The sequence below is a fragment of the Chrysochloris asiatica genome, unplaced genomic scaffold (assembly GCF_000296735.1).
Source record: "Chrysochloris asiatica unplaced genomic scaffold, ChrAsi1.0 scaffold00254, whole genome shotgun sequence".
NCBI lineage: Eukaryota > Metazoa > Chordata > Mammalia > Afrosoricida > Chrysochloridae > Chrysochloris > Chrysochloris asiatica.
Window position 1 is genome coordinate 505,985 of NW_006408772.1, and position 18,705 is coordinate 524,689.

Sequence of the window (18,705 nt, forward strand, 5' to 3'; positions counted from 1 at the left end):
GCTACAATCATACATTGACAGAGAACTTCCAGAGGTTCAAGCTGGATTCAGAAGAGGCCATGGAACGAGAGATACCATTGCTGATGTCCGATGGATCTTGGCTGAAAGCAGAGAATATCAGAAAGATGTTTGCCTATGCTTTATTGACTACGCAAAGGCCTTCGATTGTGTGGATCATGAAAAGCTATGGACAACATTGAGAAGTATGAGTATTCCAGGACACTTAATTGTACTTCTGAGAAATCTGTACCTGGACCAAGAAGCAGTTGTTTGAACGAGCATGGGAACACTGAATGTTTTAAAATAAAGGTGTGCGACAAGGTTGTTCTTTCACCATACTTATTCAACCTGTATGCTGAGCAAATAATACGAGAAGCGGGTTCTATGAAGAGAAAAGTGGCGTCAAGATTGGAGGAAGACTCATTAACAACCTGCTATATGCAGATGATACAACCTTGTTTGCTGAAAGTGATGAGGACTTGAAACATTTACTGATGAAGATAGCCTTCGGTATGGATTGCATCTCAATGTCAAGAAAACAAAAATCCTCACCGTTGGACAAATAAACAACATTCTTATCAATGGAGAAAAGATTGAAGTTGTCAAGGACTTCATTCTTCTTGGATCAACTATCAACATTAGCGGAGGCAGCAGTCAAGAGATCACATGACGTATTGCATTAGGCAAATCTGCTACACAGGAACTTTTTAAAGTGTTGAAGAGCAAAGATGTCACCTTGAAGACTAAGGTGTGCCTGACCCAAGCCATGATATTTTCAATAACCTCATATGGATGTGAAAGCTGGACAGTGAATAAGGAAGATTGTCGAAGAATTGATGCCTTTGAATTGTGGTGTTGGAGGAGAATATTAAAAGTGCCATGGGCTGCCAAAATAACCAACTGTTTTGGAAGAAGTGCAGCCAGAGTGCTCCTTGGAGGCCAAGATGGCTAAACTTCGTCTCTCATACTTTGGACATATTGTCAGCAGGGAACAGTCACTGGAGAAGGATTTCATGCTGGGTAAGATGGAGGGTCAGATAAAAAGAGGAAGACCCCCAACAGCCAGGTGGCATCATTGATGGAGTCAAGTGTGGCAGCGGTAGTGAGGTTGGCCCAGGATCAGACATTGTTTCGTTCTGCTGTGCATGGGGTCGCTATGAGTCGGTTTCAGCTCAATGGCACCTGACAACAACAATATCAGATAATGACTGTTGTTGGTAGGTACTATCAGGCAGGTTCCAATTCATAGTGACCCTAGTGTGGCACTATAGGATAAGCATTTGACCAAAAGGTCGGCTTTAACTGCAAAGTCTGTGGCTCAAAGCCACCAGCTGCTTCTCAGAAACCCTACACAGGGTTGTTATGGGTAGGAACTGACTCCACAGCACTTAAGAACTACAACAATATAAACAGAACAAAACATAGCCTGGTCCTGAGCCACCCTCACAATCATTGCAATATTTGAGTCCATTGTTTCAAGCCACTGTGTCAATCTGTCAGGTTGAGGACCTTGCTTTTTTCCACTGGCCCTCTCTGTATTATCAAGCATGATGTCCTACTTTAGGAGCTGGTTCCCCTTGATAATGTGTCCAAAATATTTGAGTCAAAATCTTACTATCTTAAGGAAGATTCTGGATATAATTCTTCTAGGACTTAAGTCTGTTATTGTTGTTGTTATGTGCTGTGGAGTCGGTTCTGACTCATAGCGACCCTGTACAGGTTTCTGAGGCTGTAAATCTTTATGGGAGCAGAAACACTCCTCTTTCTCCCGTGAAACAGCTGGTAGTTTCGAAATGCTTACCATGAGGTTCACAGCCCCATTTATAACCACTAAGCTACCAGAGGACTTAAGTCTAAGGTATATTAAATACTCGTCACCTAGCAGTTTAAGGTATATTAAATATCCTTCACCAACACTATCATTCAAATGCACCAATTCTTCTTTGGTCTTCCTAATTCATTATCCGGTTTTCGCATTCATATGCATTGACTGAAAATACTCTGGCTTGTATTAAGTGTACCTTAGGTCTTAAGGTAACATCTCTATTTTTTAAAATACTTTTACAGCAGATAATGCCATATGTTATTTGATTTCTTAACTATTGTTTCCATAGATGTTGATTATAGATCTAAGTAAAATGAAATCCTTGACAACTTCAATCTTTTCTGTCTTTATTGTGATGTTACTTATTAGTCTCGTTGTGAGAATTTTTGTTTTATGTTGAGGTGTAATCCATACTGAAGTCTGAAGGCTTTGATGTTCAACATTAAGTACCTTAGTCTTCTTTGGATTCAGCAAGAAGTTTTTATCATTTCAATATCATAGGTTGTTTGGGTTTTTGGTTTTTTTTTAGTTTTTATTGTGAATTATATGATAGCTTACAAGTGAGAACATTATCTTTGCATTCATCCAATTGTATTTCATTGCATTGCAATGATTGCAATCCCCTGCATGCATCATCAAACAACCAAAGGGTACACCCCACACACTTGACCCCACCCACCGGCACACAGTCCCCCTCCCCCCCTGAGTCTAGAGTCCCCAGCTGCTCCATCTCTCCACGTCATCATTTCTGCCTCCATCTCTGGTGTCACTGTTTCTCTTAATAGGGTCCCGCACTCCTCTCTTCTTCCTTGATAGTCCCAGGAACCTCCTCTCCTGGACTGCAAAATCAACTACTCCCCTCCTTTTGTTACAAAACATCTATCTTTACCTTTCCAACACTCATAGTCAGTCCTGATAGCAATCATTGACTATTGAACCACAAGAGTCCTAGCCCCACCACCTGTCATCAGCCCCATCCAGACAGGTTGGAAACCACTCAGTGGAGATTCTACCTTTCCTCACACCCTCTGGAACTAGGTTCCCTATTGAAAGCTTTTAAGCCAGTCACTTCTTGCCTTTGTAGCCCCCCATTTTGGGTAGCCAATGTCTAAGTTGCCCATCCATGTTGACCCTGTGTACCAAGGGGTGTGGGAATGATACTAACTGTAAAGATTTGTTCCCTCCTTTGCCCTACTGCATCCACAAGCATAGGTCAAGTTCATCAAATTGTAGTGTATTACTCTTTTTTCCCCCCTCTTCTTTCTTCCTCTAGTAGAGTTCTGATCATCCAGACGTTGAAGCCAGATCAAGTGGGTACTATCTGCAAGTGTGGGTGTTCTTGTACATCTCCTCTCATTTCATATATGCTGGACACTTCCCTCTTCACTCTAGTCCTCTGTGGCCATGTCCCTGTCTCTGAGCCCAGGAGTCCCCAGGTCTTGCTATACTGCTGGCCAACCCAACCACTTGCCTTCATGGCTTCCAGGGTCCCCTCAGGGCAAACCCCCTTCCAAGACTGAGACTCAAGTGGAATACACGAGCAGGCATGTGGTCTTTCTGGTGACCTCATTGGTCTATGGATAAGGGAAAATGGGGGGAAAACAGCAATGAAGTTGTGAGCTAAGTCTGATCACGTTCAATAGACTCCTGTCAACCTGGCTTGAGACCTGGTTGGCCAGCAGTATAGCAAGTGTTATTTTCTTAATTTCTGGAGCCTTACTTTTCACCAATATCTTCAGTGTACCTTGGACTTATTGAGTACCATTAGTTAGTTCTTCATCATGTGCTACCTCTTGAATAGTTGAATGTCAATCAATTCTTTTTGGGTACAGTTACCCAGTTCCTTCCATCTTCTTTCTATGCTTTCTGCATCACTCAGCATTTTGCCCATGTTGTTCTTAGGTGCCATTGAGTCAGTACTGACTCATAGTGAGTGACCTTATGCACAAAAGAATGAAACACTGCCCAGTCCTGGGCCAACCTCACAATGGTTGCCATGCTTGAGCCCATTGATGCTGCCATTTTACCAACCCATCTTGGTGGGAGTCTTCCTCTTTTTCTCTGACTCTCCACCTTACCAAACATGATATCCTTCTCCAGTGACTGCTTCCTCCTGACAATATGTCTGAAGTATGAGAGATGAAGTTTGGCCATCCTGGCCTCCAAGAAGCACTTTGGTTGCACTTCTTCCAAAACAGATCTGTTGGTTCTTTTGGCAGCCTATGGCACTTTCTCCTTCAACACCATAATTCAGAAGCATCAGTTCTTCTATGTTCTTCCTAATTCACTGTCCAGCTTTTGCATGCATATGAAGTTATTGAAAATATCATGGCTTGGGACAGGCACACATTAGTCTTCAAGCTGACATCTTTGCTCTTCAACACTTACAAAAAGGTCTTGTGTAGCAGATTTGCCTAATGCAATACATCGTTTGATTTCTTGACTGCTGTTTCCATGAGTGTTGATAGTTGACCCAAGAGGAATGAAGTTTTTGACAACTTTAATCTTTTCTCCATTGATAAAAATGTAGTTTATTGGTCCAGCAGAATCCTTCAAGTTGCAATTTGATGCTTGAATTTGTTCTTTGATTTTTCAACTTGAGAAATACCAAGTGTGTTCCTCCTTTTTATGTTCCTAACTCCAGGTCTTTGCAGCTTTCATAATAATTTACATTATATTCTGAAGCTTCCCTTTGAAATATTTCTTTCAGCTCTTTTACTTTATAATTTCTTCCATTCACTTTAGCTGCTCTGTGTTCAAGATCAAGTTTAAGAGTCACTTTTGAACTTCTGACATCTATTTTATTTTTAATTTTCTTTCTTTCTATTCTGTCTTTTTGGATTCCTGGTGTGGCACTGTATGATCAGCACTGGACTGCAAAACACAAGATTGGCAGTTCAAATACATCAACAGCTCCTTGGAACCCTTTACAGTTTCATTATGAGTTGGAACTGACTCCATGACACTTAACAACAACAACACTCCCTTCTTTTTAATGATCTTTTTCTTTCTTCACAAATATCCTTGATGTCATTCCATAACTCATTTGGTCTTTGCGCATTAGTGTTCAATGCATCAAATCTATTATTGTGATGATCTCTAAATTCAGATAATGAATGTTGTTTTTACACTCTGTATAAAGTTTTCAAGGGGTGGTTTGTGGGTTTGAATTGTCTACCTTGCAGTTAGCAGTTGAGTGCATATCTTACAGTGCCACACCAGGACTCCAGATAATGTATGTTGTTGTTGTTGTTAAATGTCACTGAGTCAATTCTGACTCATAGTGACCCTGCATAGGGTTTCTGAAGAGGGGCCAGTGAGCTTGAGCCTCCGACTTTGCTGTTTCAACCAACCTTGCAGTCCAGTACATTAACCCACAGTGCCACACCAGGACTCCTTATACCCATATTTAATTCATTTTCAAGTCATGTGTCTAACTCCAGCTCACTATCTTAATGCAAGACTTAGCTAATACTTAGCATTACTCTTAAGGACAACTCTTACTTCTTACTGCTTACACTTCATTGTTAGTTGCTAAAAGTCAATTCTGACTCACGGTGACTCCATGTGCTTCATAGGGTTTTCAAGGTCGTGACCTTTTGGAAGAAGATCATCAGGTCTTTCTTCTGAAGTACCTCTGGGTGGTTTCAACAGTCAACTCTTCAGCTAGTAGTCAAGAACATAACTGTTGGTGCTACCCAATAACTCCACTTCCACTTTAATCATCTTTAATATCTTGTTTACATTGCAATCAGAATGGTTTATTTAAAAAACCCATCCTGTTACTATTTTGCTTAAATCCAAAAAATGGCTTACAGTTTTATTAAGAATAAAATCCAACCTTTCATCAAGATTACCCCTCCAACTTTCACATTCCCTTGTTCCTTGTAGCTAGAAAATTATCCCTGCTCTCACACCTTTTGCTGTTGAATCTATCAGATATCATTTAACTGTTACCTTCTCAATGAACCCTTCTCTATTAAATACATGCTCATTATCTGGACTCCTGGAATGGAGCTATAGGATAAGCATGGACCATGAACCACAAGGTTGGCAGTTCAAACCTGCCAGTTCAACAGCACTTAACAACAACATAAGGGATCACAGAGGGAGTTTTAAAAAGTATGTGAAAAAATTGTTATATTTTAATTAAAATGTCCCACAGACTTTTGAATTCCCCACTATAGGTTTATAGGTGGAGAGTGATTTCATTTGTTGAGTGGGAAAAATAGAGAAGGGCAGAGAAATGAATTTCTACTAGTTGGATTTGATATAATTTTGAGATTCTTGTGAGATATCCAAATGAAGATGTCAAGTAGTTCGCTGAATACAGTAGTCAGGGGTTCAGAAAAACCTAGGTTAGTAGAGACTAGAATTTTTCAATTTAAAATTATTGTGTATCTATCAAGGAGTCGTGATAATGCTATGGGCTAGACTTGGGGCTCTGGGCAAATCTGCTGCACAGGAACTTTTTAAAGTGTTGAAGAGTAGAGATGTCAGCTTGAGGACTAGGGTGCGCCTGACCCAGGCCATTGTGTTTTCAATAGCCTCATATGGATGCGAAAGCTGGACAGTGAATAAGGAGGATCGTAGAAGAATTGATGCCTTTGAGTTGTGGTGTTGGAGGAGAGTACTGAAAGTGCCATGGACTGCCAAAAGAACCAATAAATCTGTTTTGGAGGAAGTGCAGCCAGAGTGCTCCTTGGAGGCCAGGATGGCTAAACTTCGTCTCTCCTACTTTGGACATATTGTCCGGAGGAAACAATCGCTGGAGAAGGATGTCATGCTGGGTAGGGTGGAGGGTCAGAGAAAAAGAGGAAGACCCCAATGAGATGGATCAGCCAGGTGGCATCATTGATGGACTCGGGTGTGGCAGCAGTAGTGAAGTTGGCCTAGGATCGGACATTGTTTCGTTCTGCTGTGCATGGGGTCGCTATGAGTCGGTTCCGACTCGATGGCACCTGACAACAACAACAAGACTTGGGGCTGCTAACTGCAGATCAGCAATTAAACCCACCAGTCACTTTGAGGGTGAATGATTAGACTATTTGCTTCTGTAAATATTTAGAGTCTCAAAAACCCTTATATATGATTGTTATGAGTTAGAATGGATTTGATTTATTTTGTGATTTATATCTTTCAGTACTTCCAGAGTAACTTGGATGGTGCAAATTGTTAACATGCTTGGCTGTCAGAGATTCAAATCTATCCAGTGGTATATCAGAAGTGTTTGGTCATCTACTTCTGGAAGTTCAGTCGTTGAAAACTATGGAGAGAAGCTCTACTCTGACACACATGGGTCTTCATGTGTCAGAGTTGACTAAATGACAAATAATATCAATGCTTTCTTCTTCTAGAAAGTACTATCTACTCCTTTCTTCTGTTTTCTTTCTACTAGAATCCCAATTTCCTATGGAGTTTTAATTCTGTATGTTTTAAATAGAGACATTTATTTAATATAAATAAAGAGATGTCTTTATTTCTTTTCCCATCTCTCATAAGGATGGTATACATAGTTTCACCTTTTGATCACAGTAATTAGTGTAGGGATGAGCCGGCATTCCGCATTTGACCAATTAGATTGCTTATCCAAACTTTCTTTTAAGAACTAATGTGGAAAATGATCTTTTCAAAACTGCTTCACTTAATAACTTGGGAAAATGTGAATCTAGAGTAGCTACTTGTTGTTAAGTGCCATTTAATCCGTTTTGACTCATAGTGAGCCTATATGGGGTTTCTGAGGAGCAGATGGTGGTTTTGAACCATGGAACTTGTGGAAAGCAATCCCGTGCCTATCCTACAGGGCCAGTTGTCACATAGACAATGGAAAGAAAGAATCAAAGCCTACAGACATCACTTGATCCTTAGATTCAGCCATATCTGCAACCAGATGAATCTCTAGAGTTTGCCAAGTCTTCTATTGATTGATTGATTGATTCATTGGTTCTTCCACCTATCCATCTATCTTTACTTGGTTTGTTAATTGGGCTTTCCCTGTTTTCTACCAAAAGTGGCATGTCTGCTATGGAAATAGATCAGATAATTCACAAAGCAGCATAAGAAAAAGAAGCAAAGTGTAGGATTATGCCCTGGATGGTCTGAGGGAGTAGGTGGTCCCTTGTGGCACTATAGGATAAGCACTGTAATGCCAACCACAAGGTCAGTGGTTCAAACCCACTAGCCAATCCTCAGAACTCCTATACAGGGTCCCTAAAAGTCGGAACTGATTCAATGGCACTTAATAACAGCAACAACAACAAAATCAAGCAAATAATATTTTCTTTCCTTCTTGGACATTTCTTAGGAAGCTTAATATACTTCAAAGGTGAATTGTGATGAAAGAGGAATTACAGCAGATGTTTGTACTTCACTCAGATTGCATTTATTCAGCAGGAACACCCGCCCCCAGGCTCTGTAATTGTTAACTAATAACAACTAACACCTGCAGTTTTCCAGTGTCTTATCCTTGTTTGACCTAAGCAACTAACCTAGTTGCCTGAAAGGTTATGCTCCACCTTCTGGCAGCCTTTGTTGGTAGTTCAGCTTGCTTGCCTGTGGGTGGAGTCACTTCTGCTGTAAAAATTTGGCTCTGGAACTCCCAGATAAGTCAGATGGAGACTGCACTTTTGAAACCACTTTTTGTCTAGTTCCTTTCGATGCCCTTTCTTGATGTACTTGCTGCCTTACGAATCTCTCCTAAAAGCTCTTGGTTAATACATATTTTAACCAAGAACCCTCATCTCAGACTCTGTTTCTTTGGATACAACCTGTTATTGTTGTTAAATGCCTTCGAGTCATAGTGACCTTGTATAGGGTTTCTCTTGAGCAGGTACTGGGTTTGAACCAGTGACACTGCCATTCAAACCAACCTTGCAGTCTAGTGCATTATCCTGCGGTGTCCACCAGGATGCAAACTACACAGCGATAAATGTGTTGGAACTAGAAAATACTCTGCTCTGCCTCTATGTCAATGTATATATTTAGGAATCCTGGTGTGGCACCATAGGATAAACACTCAACTTCAAGGTCAGTTTGAACCATAAGGTCGATGGTTAAACTCATCAACCATTCCTTAGAAACCCTATACAGGGTTGCAATGAGTCAGAACCTACTCCACAGCACTTAACAACAACAACATTCTTACTGTTTGGAAGACCTGTGACCACACATCCCCAATTTTCAGTTGGGTTTTTAAGCTTGTGCTAGTAAAAGACTCCTAATGTGGTGCTGTAGGATCAGTACTGGACTGGAAATCCCAAAGTAGAAAGTTCAAACCCACCAGCTGCTCCTCAGAAACCTTGTACAGGGTCACTTTGAGTCAGAACTAACTCAACAGCACTTAACAACAACAACAGTAAAAGATACAGTAAATGTAAACATCACTATTTTCAGTGGTAATATTTTATGTCATCAAAGTCTGTTTTGCATTTCAAGTATTACTTCTTTACACAGAAAAAAGAAAGAGAGAGGGAGGGAAAGAGAGAGAAAAGAAAGAAGCAAAGAATAAACCTTATATATAGTTATTTAAAGGAGCTCTGGTAGCATAGTGGTTAAGAATGGGGCTGCTAACTTCAAGGTCAGCAGTTCGAAACTACCAGCTGCTCCGCCGGAGAAAGATGAAGCTTTCTATTCCCTTAAAGATTTACAGCCTCGGAAACCCTGTTCAGGGTCGCTATGGGTTGGAACCGGCTCGACGGCACTTAACAACAACAACAACTATAGTAATTTATAGTTATTTAAGGACACAGGATTGTTGTTGTGTGCCGTCGAGTCGGTTCTGACCCATAGTGACCCTGTATATGGTTCGAACTGCCGACTTTGAAGATCAAACGGACTTTGTGGTCCAGTGTGTTAACCCACAGTGCCACACCAGGACCCCAAGGACATAGGATACTGAAGGACCCTGCTCCTGATCAACAAAATGGCATTACAGCTTCTCCCAAGTGGCACTGAATAAAGTCCTGCTTAAGCTTCAAGTCTCCAGAAAGTTAAATCTTTATTACACCAAGAGACACACACCCCTGGTAGTTTCAGGTTTCAGGAAAATCTCCATAACCCCATCCATTGGAAGCTCTCCAGAACTATACCCAAGACCACACCACCTTAAATAGCCAAGTCTGTAAGGAACAGGCTGGCTCTTGGTATCTTAAGACTGAGTGCCCCCAGGTTTACTCTCAATAAATCTGCCTGCTGTTGAAGCCAATTTTCTCTCCTTGTCTCTTTCTTTCTTATTCCTTACAGATAGTTTCATTTATATAAAGTTCAGTAGAGGCAAATTGAACAATATAATATTTAGGGGTACATGCACGTACAAGAAACTATAAAAACTATGATGTAACAAAATTCAAAACAGTAATTTTTACATCTGAGAATTAGGAAGGTTGGGAACATATAGAAGTCTCTGAAGAACTAGTTATGTTAAATTTCCTAAACTTAGTGGTGAGTATTTGAGCATTCATTCTATAACTGTTCTTTGAAATACTTTATGAATTTTAAAGGTATGATATCTCAATAAAATGAATGAAATATAAAATATCAAAACACATCATTATGAAATTTTAGAAAAAAAACAAAAAACAACACACACACCAAAAACAGAGTAGAAACATTTCTAAGAAAAATTGTTGTTGTTAAGTGCCATCGAGTCAGTTCGGACCCATAGCGACCCTGTACAGGGTTTCCGAGGTTGTAAATCTTTACGGGAGCAGAAAGCCTCATCTTTCTCCCGCGGAGCAGCTGGTAGCTTTGAACTGCTGACCTTGCAGTTCGCAGCCTGATTCCTAACCACTACACTACCAGAGCTATACAGTTTCTCATCCATTATATTATTTGATGAAATAATAAAATAAAACAAGGTTTTCAATGTTCTGAGTAGAGATGGTTTACAATTAGAACTTTATATTTAAGCTATCAGTTGAATAAAACACGGTATAAAGATCTTTTTTTTTTTGTCCCCCAATAGACAATAATTCAGAAATTTTACCTCTCATGCACTTTTTTTAGGGAGTTACTTGAAGACATAACCCACCCTATCAAACAAATCATGGGATACAAGGAACAATGGATCCCACACACTAGCATAGTTTTGCCCTGGCCCAGGTTTACTTCTGTGCAGTGGACCTAGAGAGAAGTCAGTCCAAATTAAAGCAAGAAGCACAGGGTTTTTAAAAAGAAGAATTGAAGAAATAAAGATAATGGCTTTCAAAGATATTTAAAGATATAGGACATTGGCAGAAGTTTCATGAAAAACAAAGAATCTATTCCAGCTTGACTCTAGAAACATTCTTCTTTGAATCACATAAAAATTGTTGCAACATATTTGTAGAGAACCAAATTACTTCTCTGTTATATGAAAAGCACTATTTAAATGGCTATGGAAATAAAAGGAATATTTATTGTCAACATTTAGATTCAACCTATATAAAAATGAGTAAAATAAAATGTAAATATTTCACAATGTTGTTAATATTACAGTGAAAGGGAAATACAGTGAGGGAAAAATGAGAATACTTATGCCTCTATCTTTTAATTTACAGCATCTAAGTCTATTGGTGATGGTAAGGAACCATATTACCACAGTATCCTTTCTACATAACAGTTACTTCTTTGTTCTAAAAGTTAACTCTCATAGCTAAAAGAGGTACATTCTAAGATAATATACTGGGTTTGGTAAACAGATATAAGGCTTCCATAACAATGCATTTCATAGGTCAAGAAATGGACTATTCTATTTTCTGATATATTAGATAAAGGTTTTGCTTGCATGGTATACTTTTAAAATTCGTAGGTGCATTTATAAATGCATAAGTTATCAAGAGAAACCATGACATTTATGGGATGTAACTAAATTTAAGGAACCCCTGAGTAGCACAAATGATCATGCACTCAATTATTAGATGAAAGTTTAGCACTGCAAGCCCACCGAGAGATGCCTTAGAAGTAAGACCTGACAATCTGCTTCTGAAAGTCACATTCTTGAAAACCCTATGGAACATGTCTGCTCTGCACACATGGGGTCACCATGAGTTAGAATAGACTCAATGATAACTAACAATAACAACAACAGGAATTCTTTTATGTTACTTTTTAAGTGCTTTCAAGACAACAACAAAAAAAGATAAAAGTGAATGTGACAGCATTATGTTAAAGAAGACTCAGGCAAATGAATCAAGAAGGATAAAATCAAGACTTATAAAAAGAGAAAGCATTTGTTTGACCAAAAATGTTCTTAGGTGCTAACTAGTTGTCTACCTGTTATGTATAGGTATGCAATGGTGTGCAACATTATTCTCAATATTTTACATGTATTCAATTGTTTAATCCTTACAGTCATGCGGCCATTTTATTGAAGCACATAGAACGTATATGCCTATTATGAGATCTTTCAGAATGAGGTAGAAAGACTCATTCATAAACATTGAAAAATTCTATGGAGCTTACCATTCTTTCAATTTGATGACTCCTTTCTGTAAATGCCCTTGAGGTTTTCATTGCATACTGTTCTTTGTATTTGATATTTGTGACTTTAAAAGAGGCAAGGTAATAAAATGACTTATCATCTGAAAGGTAAAATAAACAAAAGATCCATGATTAAATGTAATCAATTACTTGTCCCTCACCCCTCTGCCATGCCCAGGAAATTGGTTTACTATTTTGTTACTTCTAATGGACATTAAAATAGAACATCCAGGCCCCAAAGTGTACTTTCAGGAAATCTCACTTCCAGATAACAAAATTTTCATACATTTGGACATGAAATGGTGATAGTGGTAGTGGTTGTGTGTTGTTAAGTTGGTTCACACTCATATCAACCCCATATAGGGTAGTTGAGACTGTAAATCTTTATGGGAGCAGAAAGTCTCATCTTTCTCTTGAGGAGCAGCTGTGTAGATTCGAACTACTGACCTTGAGGCTAACAGCCCAATTTATTATCCCTGATGTCACCCACCAGGGCTCTTTTGGACATGCAATATATAATGGAAAATAAAAATTCAAAGCACTGTCCCACAATACGAAATCACTTAACGCTTACTGATATAGCTACTATGATTAAAAAGCAAGCAAACAGACAAAACCCAGAAAACAACAATTGTTGACAAGGATGTGAAGAAACTTTTATCAGTTTCTCGTGAGATTATAAAATGGTATGTTGTTGTCATTGTTAAGTGCCATTGAGTCAGCTTTGACTCACAGTAACCCTGTGTAGCGTTTCTAAGGAGAGGCTGGTGCGTTTGAACCACCAGCCTTGCAGTTCGAACTGACCTTTTGGTCCAGTGCATTACCCTACAGTGTACACACATTGTTAAAAATAATCTAGTGGTTCCTGAAATAACTAAAGATAGAAATATCATATAACTCCACTCGTAGATATATACCCCCCCAAACTGAAAGCAGGAATGTTAACAGATACTGTGTACCAATGTTCACAGAGCACTGTTCACAGTAGCTTAAATATCAACAAATGAATAGATTAATGTAGTAAATGCATACAGTGGAATATTATTCTATCATGAAGAAAACTGGAGATTTTGTGTATGCTACAATATGAATGAATCTTGAGATATGCTAAATGAAATAGTCACAAAAGGAAAAATACTGTATGATCCCATTTATTTGAAATAACTATAATAGGCAAGCATTTAGAGACCAAAGTTTATTAATGGTGGGGAAAAGGGGACTCAATATTTAGGGAACTTATGCTCAGATGATGAAAAACTTGGGAAACTAATATTAATTAATGATAGTTGAACAACATGATAAACATAATCAAGGTCACTGAATTGTATATGTGAAGAATATTGAAATGGCTAATGTTTTAAGATAGGTTTATCTATCTATCATAATTTTTAAAAAGGAATTGCTGAATATCATGTAAAATGATCAATTTCCTCAAAGAGTTGCAAACATAGATACATAATAGCTAAACTGAATTAGAAGGCTACAATGCACAATTTTTCTTGCTTTTGCTGTTGTTTTTGTTAAGTACTTTCAAGTTGGTTCCAACTCAGAGCGACCCTGTATAGGATTTCCAGTACTGGCTGATGGGTTTGAAACACCAGCCTTCAAATTTAGAGTCCAATTCTTATCCTACAGTGCCACACTAGGAGTTTACTTAAATAGAAGTCTATGTTTACAGTTTCTACATTCTTTTTTCTCATTCACTTCTCAGTTCTCTGCCACTGAAATAAATTATCATTGCAAGATTAACTGTTGTAATATTCAATGAACAACTTTTTTTCTTCATAAATTTCCTTATAAACTTAATCACCCTTGAAGTCTCATCTTTGGCTTCATGTCGCCAGTTTTGTAGTCTAGTTTTCTTCCTTATTCTTCTAATTTTCTTCTTTCTTCTTGGTCTTCCTTCCTCTTGGACTTTATTTCCACTCCTACCCTTAGCAACCCCAAGACTCAATCCTTGGCCTGGTCATGCTAAACATTCCTTGTGAATGATCTTAACTGTGATAATCTCAGCTATCAACTATTTGCTGAGGACTCCTAACTTTTATCTCCAGATCAGACCTTTGTTATGCATTCCAATCCTTTATCAACTTACTTCAGAAGACTATTTGTTGGAAGATATTCAATATGCACCTCAAGGTGAAATAATAGTAATTTACCTCTTGCTGTACTGAAACCTGTTCCATGTCCTATCATTTATATCTTTGTGAACAGTTTCATCATTTTTTCAGGCATCCAGATCTTGGCATTTTCCTTATTTCTAATATCCAATTAGTCTTTAAGTCTTATCTATGTAACTCATTTAATATCGCTTAAGTCCTTACCCAACTCACACAAGCTACTTCCTTAGTCAAAATCTTCATTAAACACATCGTTGATGTCTATCCCAAACAAAATGATTGTAGATAATAAAAAGAAGTCCCCCATTCTTATTCTCTGCATTGTCAAAATCATCTACTTCAGCCTTGATATTTTAGAGTAATCTTCAATTTCTTTCTAATTAATTAGTAGGTTCTAACAATGCCATTACCTTAATCTTTAAAATCCATTCATTATTCACAAATTCCATAGCAATCAGTGCTCTGGTTCATGATCTTGTTATTTCTTGGCAAAAAATTGTAACAGATTCCTAACTAATATCTCTCCCTCAAATTGTGTTTTCCTCAAATCCACTGTCCACATAGTAGCCAGAATAATCTTTCTAAATGATAGGCTTTATAATATCACCTGCATTAATTAAAAAGTAAAGCAAACCCACTGCATAAGTCAATTCCAAATTATAGCAACCCTATACGAGTCCTGGAGTCCTGGTGTGGCACTGTAGGTTAATGTGCAAGACTGCAAAGCCATTTGAACTGCAAGGTTGGTAGTTCAAGCTCACCAGCTGCTCTTCGGAAACCCTAAATAGGGTTGCTATGGATCAGGATCGACTCGATGGCACTTAACAACAACAACAATATGAGTCCTGGTGTGGTGCTTTGGGTTAATGTGCCAGACTGCAAAGCTGTTTGAACTGCAATGTTGGCGGTTCAAACTCACCATATACAGGGTTCCTATGAGTCTGAATCAACTAGACAGCACTTAACAACAACAACAACAATATGGGTTTAGTTGTTGTTAAGAGCTCTCGAGTCAGTTCCGACGCCTAGAGACCATATATAGGACTTTCAAGGAGCAACTGGTAGATTTGAACAGCCAACATTGCAATTAGTAGTCTGTGCTTATCAAACAATGCCACAGAGTCTGTAAATCTTTATGGGAGCCGACAGCCTCATCTTTCTACTGTGGAGCGACTGGTGGGGGTGGGTATGAGCTGCCAGTTGGGATTAGCAGCACAAAGCCCAGCCCACAACACCACCAGGGCTCCTTTCCTTAATTAAAGTACATTCATTATTCTCCAGGGTCCTAGAAAGGAGACTCAGCTCTTCATTATGACTTACAAAGGTTTTCCTTGACCTAGATTCTGCCAAGACCTTCGGTAGATTCTTTGCCATATACACTTTAAGAATTTTGTAAAGCAAACTATTTCCATTTGTCAACATTCATCATTGTTCCTTAGAAGCAAGGAAGGTGAAACTTTGTCTCTCATATTTTGGATATGGATTGACACCGTGGTAGCAACAATGGGCTCAAACACAACAATTGTGAGGATGATGTAGCACAAGACAGTGTCTCATTCTGTTGTACATAGGGTCCTGTGAGTTGCAAACAAGTTGAAGGCACCGAACAACAATAACATATCAGTCATGCTACCCTTCTTCCCTGTGACTTTGCTCATGACATCCCTTTCTGCTGAAACGTCCTTTTTCCTGGAATGCCTTTTCCCTAGACCTCTTTACCATGTAAGTGGCTACAGTTCTTACAAGGGAACATCTCTGAAAGATTTACTGATAAAGATAAAAGACTGAAGCCTTCAGTAAGTACTGAAACTCAATGTAAAGAAAACAAAAAATTTCTTACAACTGAACAAATAGATAATATCATGATAATTGGAGAAAATATCAAAGTTGTCGAAAACTCTGTTTTGCTTGGATCCACAATCAACACTCTTAGAAGCCGCAGTCAAGAAATTAAATGACTTATTGTATTGGGCAAATCTGCTACACAGACATCTTTCAAGTGTTAGAGAAAAGTTGTCAGTTTGAGGATTAAGGGGCTAATGAACCAAACACCTCATATGCATGGGTAAGTTGAATGGGAAGATCATACAAGAATTGATGCATTTCAATCACGGTGTTGGAGAAGGATATTACAAGTGCCAGACAAATTTGTCTGGGAAGAAATGCTGTCAGAATACATATGAGCAACTGTTAATTTGTTCCACAGTCAGCCCTGGCCTTGTTATGGCTGACTTTTGAACTTCTCCACAGATGTAGTCAATTTGATTTCTGTGTATTCCACCTGATAAGGACCACATAACATATATGGCTGCCTTTTGTTGTCGTTAAGTGCCATTGAGTCAGTTCTGAATCATAGAGACCCTGTATCAGACCAAGGACTGATTTGTGGGTTAAAGCCACCGAACTTCTGGTCAGCAGCCCAGTACTTATACCTTTTATATAGTTGAAAAAAGGTATTTGTAATGAATAAGTCATTGGTCTTGAAAAATTCTACTATGCAACCTCCAGCATAATTTCTATTACTATGTCCAAAATTTCCAACTATGAATCTTCTCTTTGTTTCCAACTTTTACCTTCCAATCACCAGTAACCATCAATGCATTTACAAGTAATTATCAGTGTTTCATCATTACTGACTTTGGGGGTTGGTGCATATATTGATATAATAATAGTATTAACTGGTCATCCTTGTTGTTATTATTGTTAGGTGCCATCCAGTTGGTACTGAATTATAGCGACCCTATACACAACAGAATGAAACACTGCCTAGTCCTGGGAAAACCTCACAATTGTTGCCACACTTGAGACCATTGATGCTGCCACTTGGCCAATCCATCTCGCTGGGGGTCTTCCTTTTTTATTCTGACCCTCCACCTTACCAAACATGATACCCTTCTCCAGTCACTGGTCCTTCCTCACTGTATGTCCAAAGTATGAGGCATGAAGTCTGGCCATGGCCTCCAAGGAGCACTCTGGCTGCACTTCTTCCAACACAGATCTGTTGGTTCTTTTGGCAGCCCCTTGTACTTTCAATATGTTGCAATTGTTTTTTCAATATTATCCTCCAACACCATTACTCAAATGCATCAGTTCTTCTGTGGTCTTCCTTATTCACTGTCCAACTTGTGCATGCATAAGAGGTCACTGAATATACCATGGCTTGGGTCAGGTTCACCTTAGTCCTCAAGCTGACATCTTTGCTCTTCAACACTTTAAAAAGATCTTGGGCAGCAGATTTGCCTAATGCGTATTGTCTTTTGATTTCTTGACTGCTGCTTTTGTGAGCGTTGGTGGTTGATACAAAAAGAATGAAGTCCTTGACAACTTCAATCTTTTTCCACTGATAAGAATGTTGTTTATTGATTCAGTGATGAGGATTTTTTTTTCTTTATATTGAAATGCAATCTATACCAAAGGTTATGGTTTTTCATCTTCATCAGTAAATATTTTAAGTCCTCTTCACTTTCAACAAGTAAGGTTGTATCATCTACATATCACAGGTTGTTAATGAGTCTTCCTACAATACTGATGCCACATTTTTCTTCATATAACCCAGCTTCTTGGATTAATTGCTCAGCATACAGGTTGAATAAGTATGGTGAAAGAATACAACTCTATCAAACACCTTTCCTAATTTTAAACATTCAATGTTCCCTTGTGTTCAAACAACTGCCTCTTGGTCCATGTACACGTTCCTCATGAGCACAATAAAGTGTTCTGAAATACTCATACTTTGCAATGCTGTCCACAGCTTTTCATGATCCACACAATCAAAAGCCTTTGTGTAATCAATAATGCACAGGTAAACATCTTTCTGGTATTCTCTGCTTTCAGCCAAGAACCATCTGGCATCTGCAATGATATCCCTCGTTCCACAACCTCTTCTGAATCTGGCTTGAACCTCTGGAAGTTCTCTGTCAATGTATGCTTGCCATTTCTGTATTACCTTTAGTAAAACTTTACTTGCATGGGATATCAGAGATATTGTCTGATGATTGCTGCATTCTGTTGGGTCACCTCTCTTTGAAAGGGACACAGATATGGATCTCTTCCAATCAGTTGGCCAGATAGTTGTCTTCCAAATTTCTAGGTATAAATGAGTGTCTCCAGTGCTGCTTCACTTTCTTGAAAGATTTTAATTTTTATTCCATCAATTCCTGGTGCATTGTTCTTTGCCAGTTCCTTCAATGCGCCTTGGACTTCTTCCTTCAGTATCATTGGCTCTTGATCATATGCTACCTCAAGCATTTCCTTTTGGTACAGTGACTCTGTGTATTTCTCCATCATCTTTTTTTTTTTTTT

General features: G+C 38.7%; 1 protein-coding gene across 1 annotated transcript in view; it reads right to left on the bottom strand.

Annotated features, from left to right (window-relative positions):
• TMPRSS11F (transmembrane protease, serine 11F) overlaps positions 1 to 18,705 on the bottom strand; it is a 122,148-nt gene that overhangs the window by 39,420 nt on the left and 64,023 nt on the right. The window contains exon 3 of the mRNA XM_006873784.1: positions 12,266 to 12,384. Coding sequence (XP_006873846.1) covers positions 12,266 to 12,384 — 119 coding nt within the window. The remainder of the gene's footprint in view (positions 1 to 12,265; positions 12,385 to 18,705) is intronic.